This window comes from Bubalus bubalis, chromosome 3 (genome assembly GCF_019923935.1).
Source record: "Bubalus bubalis isolate 160015118507 breed Murrah chromosome 3, NDDB_SH_1, whole genome shotgun sequence".
NCBI lineage: Eukaryota > Metazoa > Chordata > Mammalia > Artiodactyla > Bovidae > Bubalus > Bubalus bubalis.
This window is the reverse complement of record NC_059159.1, coordinates 13,302,017-13,326,033: the sequence shown is the minus strand read 5'-3', so window position 1 is coordinate 13,326,033 and position 24,017 is coordinate 13,302,017. Positions and strand designations below refer to the sequence as shown.

Genomic DNA, 24,017 nt, shown 5'->3' with positions numbered 1-24,017 from the left:
GGGCCGTCTGTGGCTGGCCCCTCCTACCCCGCCATCCCACAGAAGGCACTCCACGGAGCTTGTCAGAGAAAGGGCAGCCCCTCCCAACGTGCATGTGTGTGACTAACGTCAGCATTCCCTCCACACAGGCAACCGGGGGGCCACGGTCATGAGCAGAAAACTCAGCCCCAGTCCCTGAGCAGGCCCACTGTCCCCAAAACACAGAGGTAAGTGCACTATGGGTTTCATTATTCATTATGACAAAACCGTAATGATCCTCTATGAGTTGGCATGTTCTCAGACAGTCCTCTGAAAAGAGAAGAAACTAGAAAATAAAAATGTTTGCCTCAAAGTAGATTCAGCCCCTGACACACGGGGCTTCTCACACAAACTGCTGTGAACATCCCTTCATGCTCGGTCGCTGGCTTTTGAGAGGACAGTGACTTTGGAGAGAAAAATCAGCAGGGCTCACCTAGAGATGGCCTTCAAGGCATCCCGCCTGGCCTCAGCAAAGCTCACGTCCTTGGGAGAAATGTGGGTAACGGCCCTCAGGCCTGCTAGAACCTGAAAAGCAAAGGCAGAACTGCTGGCCTAAAGATGCATGTCCGTGCATGCAGAGGGAGACCCGGCTTGGCACCCTGTGCCCAGAACACAGCACAGCATGGCTGGTGGCTTGTCCGGGTAGACCGCATGCCCTGGAGAACACACAGAGCCCTGAGTGGGGCAGGGGTGCCCCCAGCATTTCCCACGGCTGCCTCCTAACTACCCTCCTACCCACGCCCCCATCACTGGCACTCAGGCAATCTCTGCAAGTCTGCCTCCTCCCTCCAGGGCAAGACCCTACACCCAAGGCCAGCCATTCCCTCCCGCTCCCTGCTTGGAGGGGAGCCCTCAGCACATGAAAGTGCCCAGCTGCTCACATCTTCACCAGTTACTCTGGAAGTGACAGTTTTGTTCTAAATGCCAGGTGTTTCAAATAGAAAAGCCCCCGGGCAGGGTTTGGATGGTCTGCTCCCCATCTTGATACCTAAGTTGGTCTGGTGCCTTGGATCCCAAGGTGTCAGGGGCAGGGGAAAGCGACACAGGTGAGGGGCACATGTGTGCCAGGCACCTGGCCACAGTGACACCTGGGAGGTGGGCCGCCAGGACCACGACTGATGTTTGAATTGAGGGAAAAGGGAGTACAAAGGGAAGAGTTGGGTGGGCTGAGGCTGGCAGGGTCTCCTGGGTCTGACTCTGGCACCCACTCTCCCAGGGAGTTCAGGAGCTGAGTCAGGGTATGAGGGGAGCTGATGGATCACCCTGAAAGGAGACAGGCCAAGGATCATGGAGCTCAACGGCAAGCAGAACCCTGCCCCCCGGCCATGCCAGAGCATAGGACCCCGTGCTGGGGAGAAAAGGCCCCTCCCCAGGAGTTCTGGGGTGGGAGGCCTGGGACCCTTCACGTGGCCACGAGGGCAGCCTTCCCAGATGAGGCCGGAGACATTTGCTCCTAATGCAGAAAAGGCTGGATGGCACGCCACAGGCAAGGAGAGGCCGGGGGTGTTTCCACGGAGGCCGAGGCTCCCTCCTCAGCCAAGGAGTCAGCTCCCCCGAGCCTCCTCAGCTAGACTGCTCACCACGCTCTCACAGACCACTCACTGCCCTGGGTGTTCCCCTCCCCTTTCTTACGGATGCACACGCTGGCCTGCAGGAATCCCTTCAGCCTACATACCCCGCTCATGGGTCTGGTCCCACACGACCCCCGCCATGCTAGGCCAGCCTCACCTGCCGGAGCCGGCCCTTCAGGAAGAAGGCCGGCAGGGCACCCAAGGCCAGGGCACAGCCACAGCGAGTCATCTCCTCGGGGCTCTGGAGTTCGGCGAGATACAGCTTCACCAGCTCCTCTGAAAAGAAGGGACCAGAGCGTGACTACTGTTGTCCATTATCCACAAGACACACTCCCCAAGCACAGTCCAGAAGATGAGCAAACAGTGCTGAAGGAAGAAGGGAGGGGCGACTTAGATGCCTAGAGCAGACATGTTTTCAAAGCAGCGAAAATCAGCCAGATTGAAGAAAAGAGGTTTTCAGTAGGTGGTTTTAAGGTTTTCATAAGCAATTTTAATACACAATTTCACTCTTGAGAAAATAAAGCCAACAGTTTTACCAGTAGTCAACACGGTCAAACTTCTGTTTTTTATTCACTAAGAACACAAATGCTTTCCTCAGAAGATGAGGATACTTCCTCAAAGACCGAGAGCAAATGTGGTCCCAAGTGGGACCCCCAGGCTAGGTGCTCAGGCGCAGCAGGGGTGCAGGGGCCACTCCACACAAGACGCCCACGGCCGGTCAGGCAGAAACAGGCAGCGCAGTCAGTCAGGCTGAGAGAGCTCAGGGCTGGGAAAGCAGACCTTCCCACACGGGAGAGGCCAGTCATGGGAACTAGAGAGCAACCGAAACAGGAGGTCAAGTGGAAAAACCAGCTCTGTTCTCTGGAAAGGCAGCTCCGAAGTCGAGGAAGGCCAGACGCCCTTGCTCTGCACCCACCACAACCGAAGAGGCCGTGCTACCGCCTACACTTCAACACAGCAAGGCCTCTGTGATGTGCACGTGAAAACCTCACTCCTCACACCTGAGGGTGGGGGAACTGGAATTCCACCTGCACGGACGCGAAAATGACACCTTTGGTGGAACTTACGATAACACACTTCAGCTGAAAATCCTCTTTCTAGACGCGGAGTCTGCGGATACAGAGGACCAACTGCACTGGCTCTTTAGGTAAAACTGCGTATGGTACGAGGACACAGTATAACACCACTAATTCAGAAAGTCTATCAGAAGATCAGATGACAAAGTATTTTCTAACTTTTGGAAAAATTCCCCAAAAGTAGATTTAGACTACCGCATCCATGATTCCAGATGTACAAGTTGGATTTTAAAAAGGCAGCGGAACCAGAGATCAAATTGCCAACCTCCACTGGACCATAGAAAAAGCAAGGGAATTCCAGAAAAACATCTATATCTATTTCATTAACTATGCTAAAGCCTTTTACTACGTGGATCACAACAAACTGCAGAAAATTCTTAAAGAGATGGGAAAACGAGATCACCTTACTTGCCTCCTGAGAAACCTGTTTGCAGGTGAAGAAGCCACAGTTAGAACCGGACATGGAACAGACTGGTAGAAAGTTGGGAGAGGAGTATGTCAGGTTGTATACAGTCGCCCTGCTTATTTAATTTACATGCAGTGTATATCATGTGAAATGCTGTGCTGAATGAATTACAAGCTGGAATCAAGATAGCAGGGAGAAATATCAACAGTCTCAGATATGCAAAACGCAGAAAGTGAAGAACTAAAGACCCTCTTGATGAAGGTGAAAGACGAGAGTGAAAAAAACTGGCTCAAAATTCAACTTTCAAAAAACTAAGATCATGGCATCTGGGTCCAACAGTTCAGTTCAGTTCAGTCGCTCAGTCGTGTCCAACTCTTTGCGACCCCATGAAGCACAGCACACCAGGCCTCCCTGTCCATCACCAACTCCCGGAGTTTACCCAAACTCATGTCCATCCAGTCGGTGATGGCATCCAGCCATCTCATCCTCTGTCGTCCCCTTCTCCTCCTGTCCCCAATCCCTCCCAGCATCAGGGTCTTTTCCAATGAGTCAACTCTTCGCATCAGGTGGCCAAAGTATTGGAGTTTCAGCCTCAGCATCAGTCATTCCAGTGAACACCCAGGACTGGTCTCCTTTAGGATGGACTGGTTGGATCTCCTTGCAGTCCAAGGGACTCTCAAGAGTCTTCTCCAACACCACAGTTCAAAAGCATCAATTCTTTGGCGCTTAGCTTTCTTCACAGTCCAACTCTCACATCCACACATGACCACTGGAAAAACCACAGCCTTGACTAGATGGACCTTTGTTGGCAAAGTAATATCTCTGCTTTTTAATATGCTATCTAGGTTGGTCATAACTTTCCTTCCAAGGAGTAAGCGTCTTTTAATTTCATGGCTGCAATCACCATCTGCAGTGATTTTGGAGCCCAAAAAAATAAAGCCTGACACTGTTTCCACTGTTTCCCCATCACTTCATGGCAAATAGATGGGGAAAATATGGAAACAGTGACAGACTTCATTTTCTTGGACTCCAAAAATCACTTCAGACAGTGACTACAGCCATGAAATTAAAAGATACTTGCTCCTTGGAAGAAAAGCTATGATAAACCTAGACGGTATATTTAAAAACAGAAACATCACTTTGCTGACAAAGGGATGTAGAGTCAAAGCTATGGTTTTTCCAGTAGTCATCTATGGATGTGAGAGTTGGACCATAAAGAAAGCTGAGCACCGAAGAACTGATGCTTTTGAACTGTGGTGCTGGAGAAGACTCAAGAGTCCCTTGGACAGCAAGGAAATCAAATCAGCCGATCCTAAAGGCAATCAACCCCGAATATTCATTGGAAGAACTGATGCTAAAGCTGAAGTTCCAATACTCTGGCCACCTGATGCGAAGAGTCAACTCATTGGAAAAGACTTTGATCCTGGGAAAGATTGAAGGCAGGAGGAGAATAGGGTGACAGAAAATGAGATGGTTGGATGGCATCACTAAATCAATGGACATGAGTTTGAATACACTCATGAGAGTCTCCAGGACAGGGAAGCCTGGCATGCTGCAGTCTATGGGGCCGCAAAGAGTCAGACAAGACTTAGCGACTGAAAAATAACCCATGATTCTTCCATACTTAAAATAATTTTTGAAGTGTTTCATATATTTTTGAAGTAACTGTAATAAATATTCTGTATTACGATACAAAGGAAAGCTCCAGGGCCACATAACGTGTAAATACAAAGCTTTTTAATATGAAACTAACACTCCGGAACTAGACCCTACAAACAGGACCGTGTGATGTGTCAGATCAACTGCAGCTTAGAGGCTGGTTCTGGAAAACCCAACTGATGCAAGGACATGCAACAAGACAGCTACACCAACGCTGTTCACGGGAAGAGGAAAAGATAATAACACATGAAGGACACGTGCCAGAAAAGCACTGTGGGTCACACAAAAACTCTAAATGCACTTAACCATGAAACAGGTCAGTGAAGTAACCACTGAATGGACAGACTCCAGGGAAAAAGCATGAAATCAGGAGGGCGTGGAAAGGCAGCAGAAGCGGACAACTCTGAGCTGACAGAGCCTGGGGGACGAGTGCGAACGACCATCCCCTGATAATGAGGGCTGGGCCCCGAGGAAGACCAGGGACAGGACAGAAGAGAGGTCCTCCCAGAGACAGAGCTCCACCACAGCACTGGGAGCCTCCAAAGTCCAAAACAGGGCAAAGTGGACTTAAAAACATAACTTAACAAAACACTGCTGAAATAAGAGTTGATTCTACAGTAAAGTGGTAACATCCGGGAAGTGGACCCCACGTGGCCTTAGAGAAGTCTGGCTCCAGGTGAGGATGGGAGGGGCTGAGGAGGGGCGGCATCCCCACGGCCTGCCGCCCACTCTCTCTACCCCCCAGGCCCGTCCACACTACAGCAGGAGAGGCAGGCACCCCACAGCCACCCACCCCCAGCCCCACTGGATGCAGGGCTGAGTGCAGACACCCACTCACCCTGCGCAGCAGCCTCTGCCTCCCCAGGCTCCGGGGCGTGGTACTCGCTGCAGAGGGCGGCCAGGGCCGACACAGCCGCCTCCTGAAACGGAGGAGACGTGAGTGAGCTGCAAGCTCCTGGTCAAGGAGCAGCCAGGTGGCCCTGCGGTCAGGCCAGTGACTTGGTATGAAAGACCCAGAGGCTGATCACATCATTCTTTCTGGTATGTCTGCTAGACACTGTCATCATCGTCAGTCAGATGTGGTCGTAAGTTTACTATTCTCTGCAACTAATACACTGGATATAAAAGTTATTTTCTCCATATAGTGCAAATGTCACGTCTTTCCATGTGAAAGGCAATAATGAAATGTGGTGTTTTCTTCTTTCCCAGCTGAAATAATCATGGAAAAGTGTGTTAAACACCAGAAGCAGCATGGCAATGCCCCTCAGGTGAGCCACAGAGAGGCCTAGTATGCAGTGGAGCTGGGGTCCCAGGACTGCTGGGAACAGGGCTGGCTGGACAAGGAGGAAGGGCTGACCCAAGGCTGGGGCACCTCAGGGGACAAAGCGCAGGAATGGGGTTCACACCACACAGAGGTGCTTGGCCCCTCCTGTCGGCTCCACAGTGACTCACCTAAGCCTTTCTCCATGGTCAAGACCGCATGGGGCAAATGCTGGGTTCGTGTGTTCTTTCCAAGTGAAGGTCGCTTGGTCGTGTCTGACTCTTTGTGACCCGATGGACTAGACAGTCCATGGAATTCTCCAGGCCAGCATACTGGAGCGGGTAGTTCCCTTCTCCAGGGCATCTTCCCAACCCAGGGATGGAACCAGGGTCTCCTGCACTACAGGGGGCTCCTCCACCAACGGAGCTGCCAGGAAGCCCGGTTCTTCCCAGGGCTCTTCACACCAGGGAGCGCCAACGGAGGCGCTGGGGGAGGGCATCCTCGTGCAAATCAGAGGGGCAGACCAAACCACGATCACGACTGGTGTGACTTAACTATGGATTGTTTTTAAAAGGAATTCTGACACCGATCATGAAGAACTCAAATTCAACTAGTAAAACTGTACCTGGATCCTACAGAACGATAAACTTACTTATAGAAAAAGGGATGAAGACTAAAGATATGTCCTATCCACCCAACAGAAAAGCTGAGACACAGGAGGCTGGAGAGCTACAAGAAAGACCAATATCTACTTCCAGTCCTTCATCCTCCACATCAAAGCCTAGTCATTATCAATACCAAGGCTATTATCTCTGCACGGGGGTAGGGGCTGCAACTCTGTTAGTCCAAAGTTCACGTGTCCTGAGGCAGGACAGCAGTGGCCACGGGGATGGGGACACACGCCACACACTCTTGCTCACTTGACGTGGCTGACACTGACATGCTGTCACGATTCTAGCAGGTTGCTCATCCGCACATGAGCATCACAACAGGAGCCTCCAGCCCTAAATTCTACAGCTCAATAGGGAACACGTTTAGAAGGCAAATTAATTAATAAAACTAGAAACAATAATAAAAAATTTAAATATTCTGGTCAATGATGGCTGCATTAGTTGTCCCGATCATAAATTACATAAACAATATCATTCAGAATTCCAAATATAATTACTGGCATTTATCAACCATGTTGGTCTACAAAATCGACTCATAATGCACAGAGACCTTTGAAACACTCAAATATTTACACACAGTGCAAAAGCCAGAGAGCCCTTGCTCCCCACACCTTTATATGTTGTCGAGAGTGACTTGAAATGAGGTGGAGGTTTTTCAAGGTGTCGTTTATCAGCCACTGCCAACCATCTGTCAAAGAAACAAATTCATTCAGCTGGTAAAGAACATTTGCATCAAATTAAAAACACCACCACACAGATCTTCTACCTCTCAAGTCAAAGTAGACGGTGACGTTTGAGAGGAACCTGCAGGAAATCTGAGGTACATGCTCTCCAGGTCGAGTGAAATTCTAAAGGCCTTTGCCCTGTCCACCTATAGGGGTAAACTCTTCTTTCTGCTGTTGAAATGTGAAAACTGTCACGATGGGCAAGTTTTTGTTCTCCTTTTCCACCTGCAAGCTTCAAGTGGTCTTTGCCTGTACTTCTTCCCTGAACAATCCCCCCACCAATAAAAATCAAACACAAAATTCAACTAGATCTAATACTTGGAAACAAACACTAACTCATTTTTTGCTTCTTCCTCAAGTTACAGAACTTCTGAGGCTGTAGAGCACAGAGCCAGCACAGCCGGCAGGGGCGGGGACCCCAGGGCTTTTCTTACTACCTCTCTGTGACCAGCGGCCACAACGTCAGAGCCTGGAGACGCTCCAGACCAGCACCGGGGCCTGACTGCCACCCCTGGAAGAGCCAAGGCAGCTGCTGGCCCTGCCCTCATCCTGCGAGAGCCTGCCCCTCGGGCTGGCACTGTCCAAATGGGAGAGGAACAGCCAAGAATGCCTGGTGCTGGGCACGGCCATGACAGGCAGAGCCCCAGTCGGGAGCCCTGAGGAAGGACCTTGAGCCCTTGGAAGAGAAGGAAGAATCTCTGCTTCTGTGGGGAGAGTGTGGGGGATGCTCCCTGTTTACAGTGGGTTCTTAACAGCAACTTAAAACAGATTCTAACAGGATGGAATTTACCATCCACCCTAACAGGCTGGTCTTCACTTTTCAAGCTGAAGTAGTTCTGGAAGAAAATGCCACAATGTGAGCCACTGGAGAGGTGCACTTACCGATCACGGCGTCACCTCTGAAGGGCATTTTGGAAAGGGCCGCGTTTTCTATTAAAATGCACACTAGGAAGAAAAAGGATGAACGCAATGTCATTTTCCCAAAAGTGCCCATCCCAGCACCCACCCTGACGCACCTGAGCCCAGCGCGGCCAACACCAGCCTTCCCGCCCCTGCCCCTCAGCGCAGGTGTCCGGAGGCGAGCCCCCAGCATGTCCTCAGCACCAGACCTGGCCCAGGCTCGGGGGCAGTGCCAGGAGCCACGAGCAGCAGCATCACGCTGGTGCCCTTGGGGAACCCTGCCCAGACAAGGGAGCGACACATGGAGGCCGCAGGTCTGACCCCATACAAACCCCCAGGGACAGACAACTCAGCTCTCAAACCACGGACACCCATAAGTGACCAGGCGCTGTGGCTGAGCAGCAGGCACCTGCCCGATGAGGACCACGGAGAAGCAAGTTCCCCTGGAGGGGGCTCCCCCACCTCAGGTCAGCACCAGGGTCCGGACAGGGTCAGAGGAGGTAACACGTATCACCCCGACGGGACAGTCCCCAGATGAGCCACAGTGCGCAAAGCTCTGGTAAATTCCTGACCTCTGTAAATAATGCAGTGTTCGTTTTAATAAACTACCACTTCTGCGCGTGGAAACACAGCCCAGTGGGGCTGCTCAGCGGCCACCACCACAAGGACACCTGAGCCTCAGTGTGGTGGCCTCACATGGCTGTCCTGGCACCAAGGAGGCTCTGACCTACCCGGTGCCTGCCCACAGGCCACGTGCCTCTGCCCATCCCACATGGCTCCTCACGCCGCCCATTCACACAGCAAATGCACCCCCACCTCGGTCCCTACAACAGAACAGCCTAATGGTTTCCTCCTACTGAATGAGTAGTTTGCATTTGCTAGAAAAAATCTAACACTACAGAAAAATAAGATAGAAAACCACCACTGACATTTTGGTGGCCATGTAATTTGGGGGTCCCACCACGGACCTTCACAGGCTAAGAGAGCACAGGCGCCCCTCCCGTCAGCTTGGTGCCCTGACCCCATCTTCGCCACCTTGCTCCCGCCTTGACCCCGAAACTAAGCTGAGCTGGAGCATGGCTCCCACACCTCCTCCCACGCTCAGAGGGTCACAGACCATAGGCGCCCCCCGCCATGGCCAGGCTAGGCTGGGCTGGCAGCAACAAACCCCAACCTCAGCGCCCACAGCAACAGAGGCTCCCTGTGCCCGCTGCACAGCCGCCATGCCTCAGCAGGGGTGCCCGTCACTGCCCCCCAGGGACCAGTGACCGGTGGCAGCTGTCCTCTGAAATGCTGCCAGGCCAGCGAGGAAGCCAGCTCTGCAGTCTCCGCGAGCATGGACGCCATCCCACCTCCTCACACTCCCGACTCCCACCGTCCTGAGCACAGATGTGACCTGCCAGCACGAGGGGGCCTGGGGGCCGGAGGAGGGGTGTCCCAGCAGAGCCAGGACGCACACAGGCCCCTCCCCGGCTCCAGCCACCGAACTGCTTTTCTTCTCAAACAACATAACTGACCACGGGAGACCCCATGCTCTTTAGCAGACGGGCAACATCCCACACTATGGTTATGAAACTGTTAATCCAATATTTCCTGTTGGGCTCAGCTCTCCTTCCAGTTTCTGTCATGTCAGACAAGATGGCCACACACATCCCATCAGCACACAGACTGCCTGTCTGTCCAGCAGGATGCCTGTCACCCCTACATGTTTTGGGGGTGCAGAGTCCTAGGAGTGGCCCTGCAGGGCAGAAGACTGCACATTTTTAATTCTAAGAGACAATGCCCTTCGCAACCGGAAAATGCTGTAACAACATATACTCCAGAGCAGGCACTCCATCGGCAGAGGATCACCCAGCTCTGATGTAGCCAATATGATCGAGGAGACATGTCCTCCTCGTGGAGCTAACCAGCATCTCCCCAGCAACCAGGTGAGGCTGAAAACTTCCTGGGTAGGAAGTTTTTTAGGGACCAATGTGATCATCTAATTTCTCCTAACATTTCCTTAAGTTTTAAAAAATGTACCTCTTATACTTAAGTTTAATCAGAAATTAATCAGTTAAGTATCCGTTAATTAGAAATTTAGTTTTGTGTATGTGTGCAGTGGGACACAATTTTGTTTCCTTCCACATGGTTCCTTGGGACATCATCAACCGCTCTATCAACTGCCCTCTTCAGCGAGGTTGGAAACACGTACCTTCTTGGTCACATGTGAAATCCCATGTACGTTTGAAACTTCTGATTCTCCCTTCTGTTTTATCAATCTATCATATTGAAGAGGGAAAGAGGGCAACATTCGCATTCCTAACTGTATCACCCCTTCATGGTACACTTACCTCTACTCATCCATCCCACCCCAGCAGCTGCCAGCCCCGTGGCTACTAAAATGTATCTAGACCCACAGAAGCTGATAATTAAGAGCCTGGAGTGCACACACACGGGAGAAGCAGCGGGCTGAGCGGGCAGCCCTGGAGTTGGGACGTGCAGGCCAGGTGCACCGCCATGGTAACTCTGACCAGAAAACGGCCCGGCCACTTGTCCCTGCAAAGGAGCCCATCAGGGAACTTTACAAGGTGGAGAACAAGTAAATAAATACCCTTGGGACTTTTGTCTTCCTTCAGTGGTGGGAAGAAAGGACCTTGCCCCACAACCTGCAGCCTCTGTTGCTCAGACCTACCTGCTTGTCTCATGAGCTCTCCTCCCAGACCCCTGAAAATTAATGAAAACAAAGTTAAAACTCTTGTTATACAAAACAACGTAAATATTTTCACCAAGTAACAGATGTAACTTCAGGCTCCAAAAAATATTAAGACGACGTTAAAGAGCTGCATTCATTGTTGGCCACGTGAACTACTTTTTATGAAAAGAAATGAAAATACGTGCTGTGACCGCTTATGAGATGATTTTCAGTTTTCACTGGAGACTCTAATCCCTGGTATGAATTATATCACAGACTCACATGTAACAAACTCCAAACACTGTTCAACTCTTATTTTGTAAAAACTACAGGAACTTAAGGCACCAGCAAGATATCATCACCCAGCAGGATCGGGGAGAGGGGCTGCCCGCCTGGACCCCCGACTGACGTGGGACGCTGACGATGGGGAACTGGTGGACATGAGTTCAAGAAACACTCCGGGAGAAGGCAGGAAAGCTATGAGACCATGGCTTCCGGCCCAGGCAGAGGAACAGGATTCGAGTTTGCCCTCCTGCCTCAAACAAGTGGAAAACTGCACAAACATTCAGAGGCTTGCAGACAGAGGTGTGGGAGGAGGGAAGGAGCAGCCAGGGCCCAGCAGGGAGGCCCCCGCAGATGGAAGATGGGGAGGCCAAGGCGGCCAGAATCTGAGGGGCTGCGGAGCAGCACCCCCAGCACTGACCCTGAGCTGCACGTTCGAGAAAGTAAACCGCCTGAGTCTGAAAGAAGAAAAACACTCCTAAGGAGAAGGCGGGGCACGCGTGGGAACCCATACAGGCGGGGAGGAGCCCCCTCAGGCAGAGCACGGGCCTCCTCAGGCACGAGGCACCAGGAGACCCCCACAAGGACCACCTGAGCGGCCGGCCCACTTGTTTTGGCCCTGCCAAGCCTCCAGAGCTGGCTGTGAAAGGGTCCAACTGAGCCCACCAAGCGAGCAGCACCGGATAACAGCAGCCGGCACCCAGCGACAAAAATACCACAGAGCCCAGCTCCCCGCTGAGAATCAGAACACCCCCCACGACTCCAAGAAAACAACCCGCACAGACCCAGCAGCCCCCCAAGACGAGGGGATACACACACAGGGTCATCAGAACAGCTCTCAGCTCATGCACGTGTCCCAGGAGGGGAGGAGAGGGACTGAGTCACAGCAAGACACAAACAGGACCTCAAGAAATAAAAACACAGACCTGAAAAGAAAAACTACACCGAACGCAATCAATGATGATGGGAACAGAAACCAAAGCAATAAAAACGAAGAGGTTAAAGAGACCCTGCTCAAAGACAAGCAAATCACGTAAAAACGACAGAGTCCGTTTAAATAGCCTCCGCTGGACCGAGTACGGGGCAGTTTAAGTCACAGAAGGAATAACAAGGACGTTACTAAATTACAACATGGTGTTGGGGAGGAGGGCGGTGCAGGAGTCTATAGTGATACATCAGACAGACAGCAGGGTGGGAGTGGGCAGGGACGCTGCTCTTTGCAGACAAGTCCCAGAAAATGCACATGGAAAGAACGAGGGAATCAGCCAGGCACCCAATGGCAGACCGCAGGGTGATGGCTGACTCAGGCAAGGCCGGCGCTGGAAACCAGGATCCACGAGTCTTGAAACCACCCGTCAGGCCAGTCGCTAGCTGCAAGGGGGTGCATGCCTCTCACCGGCACGTCTGACCTTCTGGAGGTCGTCCCTAAACCCAGGGGTCAACTCAGCGTCTCCACCAGGGGGCAAGCACACCGACGTCACAGGCAACACAAGGGTCTGCGCGGCCGCACCAGCCACGCCACGGGCAAGCCAGAGCCGGCCGCGCCGGCCACGCCACAGGTGAGCCAGAGCCGGCCGCACCGGCCACGCCACGGGCGAGCCAGATCCAGTCATGCAGGGAGTACCCCAGCAAACCCGGCATGTGCAACGGTACACAGCACACCTGGCCTGAAAAGAGGCTGCGTCATGGAAAGCAAAAAGGGGGCTAACTGAGTAACACCAAACACAGCACAAAAACTTGAGTAGGTCCTAGTTCAAGGGGGAAAAAAGGCTACGGAGAGCATTTGAAGACAAGCTGAAGGAACCTCCACTTACAGGTCACGGAGGTCACATGGAACCTCCTGGGTGCAGTGGAGACGCTGGTTGTTATGTGGTCACACAGGAGAAAGTCCCTCCTCTTCCCTGATCCTTTCTTAAGTTTTAAAGAGGAAGTAACAGGCCCACAACTTACTAAAGAAAACAAATAATACACGTATACAGGGAAAAAGAAAACAAATGGTCAAGATGTTATGAATAACTGACTGAGGTGGGGAAGGGTGAACAGGCATTCGCTGCATGATTCTTTTAATTTTATTTAGACCCCAAACTCAAGATAAAATGTTCGGGTTTAGGGAAAATCAGTCCTTGCTATGTCCTCCCCCAGGAAGATTTCTGAGCACAGTCCGCCCAAGAGAACGCAGTTCCCAGAGTCACTCAGATCGCTGAGAAAGCAAGGGGGCCCCAAAGAGACCAGGCGGACCCAGCACCCCTGAGGCCACAAGGCCGTGGCTCCCAGGACAGCAGGTGGCCTCCCAAGGGCTGACTTCTTCACTCACAGAGGGGCAGGAGCACACCCCCCAGGGGACCAGAAGAGAGGGCTGGTGCAAACCCCACACACAACTCACATTTCCCTCCGAGATCAAGATCCAGCTCCCTCGACCACATGACCTGCCGTTTCCATTTCCCCACAGTTCACATTTCTTTAAGACTTTCTGTCCTGCAAAGGATGGCCTGTCACCACTCCTGCAGGAGGGCCTGACGCTGCCAGGTGACACATAGGGAGTGGGACATGGCCATCACAAGCAATGAGCCCCCCACGCACTCAACTGTCAGAGGAAATTCAACGAGGGCTCCCCAGAGAGCTCCAGGCCCGCTGACGGGAAGTGCCTGCCAGGTTTCAGAGCTTGGGCATTCCCAGTCAGGAGCACCACGCAGCCTGGCCAGGAGTTCTCACCCTCCTGCCCCTCCCCAACAGGGATTCTCCTTCCAACCTGCCGGACACAGCAAGTGCTCAGAGCTCCCACTGCACACGGTGGTCCTCCCAGCACAAGCCCCCCACAGCCAGCCAGCACTGACCACCCCTGGTGTCACGGGGCTGCCCTGTCAGTCTGTCAGAACCTGTGAGATGCTCCAGCCCTGTGTCCTTTGCCAATGTAAGAGGGATCTTCAGGTCACGTGGGACCCAAGGTTCTAGCACCAGACTGACTTAAGGGGTCCCTTCCGGGAAAGATTTACTTCCATAGGCGAGGCTGCTTCCTGGAGGTCAGGGCCAAGAAGGAAGGGTCTGGAGCTTTGTCCCAGCTATGGAGGTCCGAGCCTGAGAAGGCTCTGCCAGGCAGGATCCTCCGTTTACTTGGGCCGGGGGCCCTGTGGGAGGTCAACACTGGTAGTGCCATCTGTGGTGGGGCCTCACATCACAGAGAATCAGCTCAACCCAATGGAAAGCCTGGATGCCAAGGCTGGGGGGTGGTCTCCCTGGGCGGCAGAAGCTGCGTGTCACAAGTAGCCATTAGGAGGGTTTGGGTTGACTCCACGGGGACAGGACCCAGCCAGGAAGCTGTGCCTCATCTGCCAGAGACTCTGTCCTCGGGGCCTTTTATGTTGCCGATTTGAATGACCACTTCTGCAGCAATAAGCCACAGTCACAGCATCAAGAGCTCAGCTGGTAAAGAATCCGCCTGCAATGCAGCAGACCTGGGTTCAATTCCTGGGTTGGGAAGATCCCCTGGAGAAAGGAAAGGCTACCCACTCCAGTATTCTGGCCTGGAGAATTTCATGGACTGTATAGTTCATAGAGTCGCAAAGAGTCAGACATGACTGAGTGACTTTCACTTTGATTTTTTTCCAGAGCATCAAGAGCTATGCTGAGTGCCAAGTCCTTCTGCCAGCCCAGTCCCTGAGCCTGGGAGTGGTCTCGAGGACCCCCAAACTCACAATCAGAAAACAGTCAAAGGAAATGGTGGGGCTAAGCTGGATCTCACAGGTCAGGACTGGACTCTCGGATTCAGGCCCCTGCAGTCTGGTCCTGTGGGGCACGTGCCCTCCCTTCTGTGGTCTGTGTGGGAGTCATACCTGGGGAACAAACACTGCTGAGGCGCCAGGCCCGTCCCACCCAGAGCCCTTGCTACACCAGACGCCACGCGCATCATCTCCCTACGCTGGCCTCAAGGAAGGGGCTTATTTTCTATTACTTTTGAGATTTATCACTAGAAAAGAACATTTAAAGGCAATGAACAGACGTGCATTTGGAATTTGTAAAATGCTAACGATATCATCAGAAGCCTTCAGCTCCAAAAAAAAGCCACACACGACAAAAGCACAATGGCCCTAGGGTGGCCAGGGGTTCACTCCTCAGTTCACTTGGCACGCAGCTCACTCCCTGCTCATCCATGGTTAGTCCAGGGGAGTTCAGGCCACTTCATCAGGAAGAAGTGAACACGTTTTCATGTATGAGAAAATGAGTCGTTCCTCTCTATTTAAAGCAGATGAAAAGCAGGCAGGCAGCATTGGTGGAACAGCCAAGAGCGCCCATGGGAACTCCCTCCAGGCCTCCACCCAAGAAGCAGGAACCGGGAGGCAGAGCCACACCCACGGGTCCAGGTCCACACCAGGCCCCACCCACCCAGCAGGAGACTCGCTCAGCAGAGTTTATCACCTGCAGGATGCCTCTAAGGGAAGGACCATTAAACAGGAAACAGACACCACCAAGAGCCCAAGGAACCTCGTCCCATCTCCACACTGACCACAGAGGGTCCTGACACAGGTATTCACCCAAGAAAAACAGAAACACACGTCCACACCAAGACTCATATGCCAATATGCACAGAAGTGAAGATGCCCATCACCTGGCAAGAAGGTACCAAGCACACAGGTGGCTGACCACCGACAGCTCTACGGGAGAACACACTGCTATACACCAGCCACACGGTGAATCTCAGAAACAGCACTCTCGGGGAGGAAGACCAGACCCTAAGACTGCACAGTAGAGTTCTATCCACACGATAGTCAGAGGGCGGACCACAGCCACCAGGGCAGAGGGGACCTGCTGCAAAGGGCAGAAGGCAGATCCAGCCGGTGCCGCTGCTGCGGGTGGTCTGTCCACAGCCACAAGCCTGTCAGGCTCCACAGTCAAAGGCGGAAGCTTCTCGTCATGTCGTCTGTGAAGCTCAGAACCCAACCACGCCTTTCACGGCTCTTCACTCGCTCAAATACGACACACAAATGACTCAGCAAGGACCACTCAGGAGATGCCCATGACTAGGGGCCCAATGTTTTCTTCACAAAACATAAAACTTCAGGTATGTAAATCTTACCTGTATAACTGACGATCGTAAAGCTAAAAATAAAGAATTGAAAATTAGTCATCTGAATTACTAGGATTTAAAAATATAACACAGCAGGTATATAACATCAACGAGCATCAGAAGGAGAACAGAGAGACAAGCACAGGTGGGCGTCTCACAGGAGGGCTGACAGAGTGCACTCCACTCTCCAGGAGTGCCTTGCTAAGAAGCCCCTCCCTCGTTAAGACCCTCCGGCACAACTGTGCTTGATCCCCAAGACAGCCCAGATTCCTCCTTCCCTGGCCTGGTATGGAAACCGAAGGTCAGAGCAGGGAGGAAGAGGGTCACCAGCCAGTGACAGCAGGGAGATGCCTGGATACCGGACCTGCCCCCAACAGCCCCTCAGGCAGAAAATTAAGCCTGCCAGCCCTTCTCCTGGCAAGGAACTCAGAGAAGCACCTCAGCATCCCACTAACTACCGTCCCTGCCCCCACTCACTGAAAGCTCATGCTGTGCCAAAAACTCCACCCAACTCTCCAGACACATTCTTCAGTTCTCACAGAAACTCAAGCAAGTAGGTTCCGCTATCATCCAGGCTCTACAAAAATAGGAAGCCGAGGACAGGGTGGTCCCCACACTGAACCTTCTACAGCACCACTTGGCATCAGCCTGGCTCCACCGTGTCCAGGTAGCACCAGACTCCACTCTACAGTGAGAAATGAGGGCTTCTCTGGTGGTCCAGGGGTTAAGAATCCGCCTTGCAACGCAAGGGACACGAGTTAAATCCCTGGTCGGGGAAGATCACCCATGCACCACAACTCCCGAGACCAAGCTCCGGAGCCCGAGTGCCCTGGAGCCCACACTCCAAACAAGAGAAGCCATCACCATGAGACGCTCGAGCACTGCGACGGAGAGTAGCCCCCGCTCACTGGGATGAGAAAGCCCGCATGCAGCAACGATGACCCACCACAGCCAAAAACATACACAGAGACACCCTTAAAGGTGAGAAATGCACCTAAACAGATGAAATGACTTTGCTAAAACAGAAATGAAAGCTAACAGCACCAACGGGATGAGGGAAGGACGTCAAAATGGTCAATTATCACATAAAGAAAGATCTTAAAACAGAACTCAGCCCAGAACAACAAATGGTAAAGCCATTTAACACCCAAGAGTGACTTTCATGCTATCCTATAACATTCAGACCCACAGCTCGTACTTCACCAATTTTGAGTCACAAAAAGCCTTTGAGAATCTCAAAACCCAGAAAACACACACATACCTCCTCCCCAGAGAAGTGCATACACAAACCCTGGGTGTGACTGCAGACGTGGAGCCCCCCGTGGGGGTAAAGCTGGGGGCGCAAGGCCTTCTGTGAGCCACCACCCACCCACCATCCCGCGAGGATGCCCGGAGCGAGGAGGGCGGCCAGGCAGTGCAGCAGGACCAGACGAGAGGCGGGCACTCTCTGCCAGGCCCAGCGGGGGACACTTGGCCACACGGGAGAGCCAGAGCTCACCCCCAGGGTTCGTGCCCAAAGCCCCAGGACTGACTCCAGGCTGCACTTGGAGCTGAGGAGCGGGAAGGGTGTGGGGGCAGGGAGGCCCCCAGGCACTGGGAGACCTAGGAGGGGGCGCCCCGGCGGCTCACACTGACCTGCTGGTGGATCTGCTTCAGGCCATGCATGGCTTTCTCATCCAGGAAGTCCGAGACGGGCCTGCAGGAATTCAAACACGACATGTGAAGACCATGATTTTGAGTCTGGGGCAGGGGGCTTGAAATTCCCAGGAGCCCTGGGGAGAGAAGTAGGGTCAACTCAGATCCCCTATCATCGTGCCTCCAGGGAACCACCTCGAGGGACAGGAATCGACTTTATATAACACAGTATTCCTCAAGGTGGAGTTCAGGAGCCATGGCACAGACATCACAGTGTGTGGTGAGCTGTGTCTCTGAGGAAAAGTCAGTCAGAAAGTAAGAAGATGGAGCAGCTGCTTCACAAAACATTCTCGACGTTCAGACGTTCTCAGCCACCCCATACTGCGTCTGTTGTTATTTATACCAACTGCTCCAACAGAAGAGGCTCCTAGTTGAAACTTTTACATCCTCTGGTATTTTAAATTATTCAAAATGATAAATGAACACAGAATACTGAATACACGGGCTACTCCACACCAAGTCTGGAAAACGTGTCTTTGCTTTACCATCTGTTTAAATCTCGGAAAGAATGAGGTGACAAGAGAAGCCCAGTGAGATGGGATCCCCTAGAGAGGACAGGGGACCGCTGACAGATGTTGTCAGATGCAAATGAAGGGGCTCCTACCTGCCCTGCTGCGTGGCCAGCGTGTGCAGGCTGCGGGCGACCTCTGCGCAGGCAAGCACGGCCCCATGCCGAGTGTGCAGGTCTGAACTCTGTGTCATGGACAGCAGACGCGGGAACACTGCCAGGACACAGCGGGAGAGGCACACGGGGTGACTGTCAGACGCGCGGGTTCAGGATCCAGGGGAGAACGCACCCGCTCAGTTCTATCATCATCTCACAACCAGGGCGAAACTAAGGCCTCCGACACGCCGAACCCCATCAGCAGACGCATGAACAGGGAAGATGAATGTGACTTAAGAGGATACTTGTCCCAAATAGCACATATCTCCGGGGCCCCAGACACAGGGTGGTGACTCAGGGTGAGGACAGACAGCAGGGAAGAAGGAAAACAGACTGTTTTCCAGGTCCTTCCTATTGTTCAGGGACCCCCAAGGCTCTGCTGGGGGGCAGGGAGGACAGAGACTGGGCTGTAGAACCCTTCAGCCACCACACATTGACTCAGCCAGGAGTTCCCTCCTTGCTGCTTAGAGCAGAGAAAACCTCGGAGCCTGTGCTCTGGGGACAGAAAGCCGGACCAGAGTCCCTGCAGCTTGGCCGGGAGTACAGGTGAGGAGTCACAACCACAGAGGCTCTGTCCTTCCAGCCCCACCAGCCAGGGAAAGCACGGTCACAGCCATGCAGAGGCCACGGACGCCAACAGCATCCTTGCTGGGAGGGGGCCGTCACGGGCGCTCAGATGTGGCAGTGGTCAGTGTTTAAGAATCCTAGAGCAGTCAGCACTCCTGAACTGGGAAGAAAGTGTCCCCTTCATTCAGGCGGCAGGATCAGCATCAAAGGAAAGTAAACACCAGGAGAGATTTCTGACATTAATTAAGAGACCACGAAGGACCTTCACAGGCCCCAAGTCCTCATGTAAAATCCTAGAGTGTCTGCGTAAAATCAGTAACTCCAACTGAGCAACCGTAATCCAACAACAGTCACTTCTCTAATAAACATCAGTGGGAGTAAGTACAAATCGAAGAAACCTATGTATTGTTTCCTGAATTGAAATCAGATGCCTACTGATTCCAAATAGAAAAGCCATGATGGAACAAATACAGAGTCTTTTCTTAACGATAAGGGCATGTCATTAACTCAGACTGGCCGTCTTGTTCCTGAGTAGAGCGCACTCAGGCCCAGCCCAGGAAGTCAGCAAGGCCCCCGCAGCCCCAGGGAGGCGCTCACTGTTTTGTGTGTTACATCACGAGCTGCTTCACTTGTTTCAAGGCTCATCCTGAAACGCACACAGTGCACAGCGGATCCTCCCTTCTGGCTGGGATGGCAGAGGAATGAACCCTGGGGCTCCCGGGGACATGCACACCTCAGTGCTCACAGCACCTGCGTTCCCAGAGGCTGGGGCACCTGGTTTATGTTCTGTCCCCAACGAAGCACAGACCAGTTCTTCACACCCTTCCCAGCAAGAGAGAAACCCTCAGGTCTTAACATCAGCGTTCTGCTGGGGGTGTGTGTGTGTGTCTGTGGCGCACACACTTGTGCACGTGTGAAGGCATGTGGGCAGCACCTACCTTCGCGGGCGGTGTGCTCGGGCGCTCGCTGTGCCAGGTTCCGCAGCGCCTTGGCGGACAGCTCCCTGATGGTCCTGGGGGCGGGGCAGACAACACTGTTAGTCCTGCAGGCTGAGGAGTCTGGCCTTTCACTCAGAGAGAACAGTGTGCGGGAGCTGTCGCCTGGCCACTTAGCCAAACACTATGAGAAAAGATACAAATAAACTAGCAAGTAAGAACCTCTGTTCGTAAACGAGGGACAGAGCCTTCACCAAGAGGCAGCACTACACGCAAGCCTGTGTCAGGACAAAGCTGCCATCTGCGTGGCGCTGGATGGCCACGTGGGTCTAACCTCCTGCACCCCGAGGGACACAGAGGACAGCAGTACCGGGAGTCTGGGAAACACCACTGGGAAGATCATAGGCTGAATGAGGGAAGTTCCAGTGGCTCAAGCTAATAAACAGGAGGTACACATCACATCAGTGCAAATATCTCCAATCAAGGCACAGTTGGTACGTTCTCAACACAGAACAGGACGACCCCAAGACTGGGTAAAAAGCCAAGCCTGCCAGGGGCCAGACAGGCTCTGATCAAACCCAGAGGGCCACTTGTGAGACGGATGCCTGCCTCCATGCACGACCCCCAGCCCCATCCCAGCAGTGATCTTCCCAATTAGTGCACTTTGAAGATAAGCTTTCTGTATTTAAAAAGAATATTATTTATCATCTAAATGTCAGACCTCATTTATAAAACTCTTAGGAAAAAAACATAAGGGGAAAGCTTCATGACATTATATTTGGCAATGTTTTTCTTGCCAAATCTAAACTTTTTTAGAGCTTTTTCTAAAATGTTTTCCAACACCAAAAGCACAGGCAAAGGAAAAACTATATACACTGACAACAGATAAACTGATTATAGTTAAACTGGACTGTGTTAAAATCTAAAACTTCCGAGTATCAAAGGATACAATCAACAGAGAGAAAAGGCAACTTACAGAATGGGAGAAAACATTTGCAAATCATGTATCTGATGGGACTAACATCCAGAATATATAAAGAACTCTTAAACCCAACAACAACAACAACGAAAACGAAGTAACCCATAAAGATCAACACTTTAGAAAAAAGCAGAAGGTAACAAGTACTGGTGAGGATTTGCACAAACTGAAATCCTTGTGCATTGGCATTGGGAATGTTAAATGGTACAACCATTATGAAAAACTATGGATCCCACTTCTGGGTATATACCCCCAAGACAGAGAGCAGGGTCTCAAAGAGATATTTATACATCCATATTCATAGCAGCATTACTCACAATAGCTGAAATGTGGAAGCAACCCAAGGATGATGGATAAAGAAAATGTGGCAAGTATATAGAATGGACTCCTGCTTGGTCTTATAAAGGAAAGAGATTTTGACCCACACTACAGCATGGATGAACCCCGAAGGACGTTATGTTGACTGAAATCTGCTGGGCACCAAAGGACAAATCCTGCAGGCTTCCATATGAGATTCCTACAAGATTCAGATCCACGGAGACAAAACAGGGTTGCCACAGGGAGGGGAGTCAGTGATTAACGGGTATGGAGTTTCAGTTCTGCAAAGATGAAAAGGTTCTGGAGACTGGTTGCACAGAAAGGGGAATGTACCTAACTGAACATGAAAAGTGATTAAGACATTAAGATAAATATTATGTGCATATTATCACAGTCAAAAATTTTTAATTATGTTTATCTTGACACATACATTATGTGGGGTATGGCCAAGTTTCAGAAAATGTTTATTTTTTTTTAATTGAAGCCCAGTTGACTTACAATGTTGTGTTTATTTCTGCTGTATAGCAAAGTGACTCGGTTATACGTACGTATTCTTTTTCATATTCTTTTCCATCATGGTTTATCAGGATATTAAATATAGTTTCCTGTGCTACACAGTAAGACATTGCTGTTTATCAAAAAATGTTTAAAAAGAAACCCAAAACACTGGATAATACCTTTCAAAAGTATATACTATCAGAGGTGTAACAGGACACCTACACTAGTGGAGAATTCCGCAAGGCTCCCCATTTTCCACAAGCCGTGCATTCACAGGAAATTGAAGAGACCCCGTTTATCAACTGTTAGCTCATATCTCTTGACGGATATAATCCAGGCCAAAAACAGAGAAAGGCAGAAGTATCTCCACCTCTGAAGAATCATTTAAAAATTAGGCATAATCTTGTTCCATGAACCCTAACATTTGAAAAAAGTCTGAGCAGGTATTACCATGAGGACCTTCAGATCTGACTGCAGTTACCCTTCCATTCATGAATCTTGGAAATTTCAGGTTTTTAGAGCTTATACTAAAAAGAATACTTCCACAAAGAATGTTTTAAATAAAATTAACAATTTAAAAAATGAGGAAAAAACAGAAACCACATAGTAAAATGACAAGTGTAAATTAAACGACACAGATAACCACATCAGATGTGAAAAGACTAAAGCCCTCAAATAAAAGGCACTGGTCGCCAGGCTCGACGTAAAGGAGGGACCATCTGCCGTCCCCCAACAGACAGACAGGGATGCGAGGTGTCGGGGGCTGTGACAGGCCTCTTTTTGTAAGGCCCCAAACTTAAGAGTGGTTTTCATATCTTTAAAGGATTTTATAAAGGCCAAAAAACAATAAAATACATGGGACAATGACCCAAAATATTACTCTCTGGCCCTTACAAGAAAAAGCTTGCCAACCCTTAAGCTATAATCATATCAAATTACACTTTAAGATAAGAAATCTAACATGAAACAAAAAGAGACAATACATTTGGAAGATACCAAAAAAGTTAGAAATGTATATGCACCTAACCAGAGAGTCTCACCCAAAATACACGAAGGAAAAAAGACAGAATTGAAAGAAGAAATAAACATTTCAACAACAGCTGGCGATTTCAATAGCTAAAAAGTTTAGTTTAACACCATGGGTGACGCAGTTGCAATTTTGGTTTTAAATGTCCTATTGACTACAAGCAACAGTCACTATAAGCTGGGATTCCAGATGTAGAACCTGGAGAAGCTCCTTACGCACACAGGTGTCTGTGTCCCTCAGACCTTGGCCTGAGCGCCGGCAGCTACGCAGAGCTTCCAAGAGAAAAGAAGCTGTCTTCCCAGAGCTGCGGACAGCAGGGCTGACAGCCCGCGCTGCTCACACCGCGGCCCTCCCCACTGCACGGACACGCTGACCTGCTGCGAAATGCGAAAACACCTTCACACTGCCCCGTAATCGGGAAAAATCAAAGGCCTGCCTGGCTCCAGGAAGGATGGAGGAGACGGCTAAGCGGCCAAATGGAGCAGATGCGAGGTGGGAGGCCGTGGCCATAGAGGGGTGAGTGGATCCCACAGCCCAAGTTCCCTGCCCTCATGACATGGGAATGTTTACACACCCAGCATATGTCACTGAGGTCTCCAGAAGTAAAGCTAGAGGTAGACCATTAACCAACATATCAGGTGTGAAGAGTGGAGCTTACATTACTTCTCAAGTGTTACTTCAAAAATACGAAATCTATAATCAAAAAACATATTAAAGGCTTACGAGTTCAATTTAATCTCTCCCTTGGGAAATAACAAGAATTCTTATTTGACAGATAAATTACTTAGGCAAACACAAAAACACAAAACCTACCCGTCCCAGTGGCCAACCTTCATGGTGACCAGGTGCTCTATCATGGGTTGTGTGTACTCAGGAAAGCCGGCAATAAACATGCTGGAAAAAACAATGTTCAGAGACGGTGAGAATGTGCAGGAACAGGCACTCACACACTGCTTCTGAGAACATAAGGAGATATAACCACTTTCAAAAACTGTTTGGCAGTTTCCTATAAATCTTTTAAGTTTCCTA

At 51.1% G+C, this 24,017-nt stretch overlaps 2 protein-coding genes across 9 annotated transcripts in view; one reads left to right on the top strand and one right to left on the bottom strand.

Moving 5' to 3' along the window:
• B3GNTL1 (UDP-GlcNAc:betaGal beta-1,3-N-acetylglucosaminyltransferase like 1) overlaps positions 1 to 9,641 on the top strand; it is a 130,291-nt gene extending 120,650 nt beyond the window's left edge. For 2 of the 5 annotated variants that reach the window (XR_003107739.2, XR_006549389.1), the window contains 3 exons: positions 129 to 206; positions 5,940 to 5,998; positions 6,566 to 9,641. The gene's annotated coding sequence lies outside the window, so the exon portion shown is untranslated. Of the gene's footprint in view, positions 1 to 128; positions 1,263 to 5,939; positions 6,100 to 6,565 lie in introns of those variants that run through there. The other 3 variants (XM_044938750.1, XR_006549388.1, XR_006549390.1) reach the window with 2 other exon arrangements.
• The window catches only part of TBCD (tubulin folding cofactor D), a 145,999-nt gene that overhangs the window by 15,549 nt on the left and 106,433 nt on the right, over positions 1 to 24,017 (bottom strand). For 2 of the 4 annotated variants that reach the window (XM_044938747.1, XM_025279791.2), the window contains exons 18-28: positions 23,802 to 23,882; positions 20,170 to 20,243; positions 18,605 to 18,722; positions 17,941 to 18,001; positions 16,315 to 16,337; positions 10,962 to 10,993; positions 8,270 to 8,332; positions 7,274 to 7,350; positions 5,569 to 5,650; positions 1,747 to 1,865; positions 452 to 543 (exon numbers count right to left, since the gene is read on the bottom strand). In XM_044938747.1, coding sequence (XP_044794682.1) covers positions 452 to 543; positions 1,747 to 1,865; positions 5,569 to 5,650; positions 7,274 to 7,350; positions 8,270 to 8,332; positions 10,962 to 10,993; positions 16,315 to 16,337; positions 17,941 to 18,001; positions 18,605 to 18,722; positions 20,170 to 20,243; positions 23,802 to 23,882 — 822 coding nt within the window. The remainder of the gene's footprint in view (positions 1 to 451; positions 544 to 1,746; positions 1,866 to 5,568; positions 5,651 to 7,273; positions 7,351 to 8,269; positions 8,333 to 10,961; positions 10,994 to 16,314; positions 16,338 to 17,940; positions 18,002 to 18,604; positions 18,723 to 20,169; positions 20,244 to 23,801; positions 23,883 to 24,017) is intronic. The other 2 variants (XM_044938748.1, XM_025279793.2) reach the window with 1 other exon arrangement.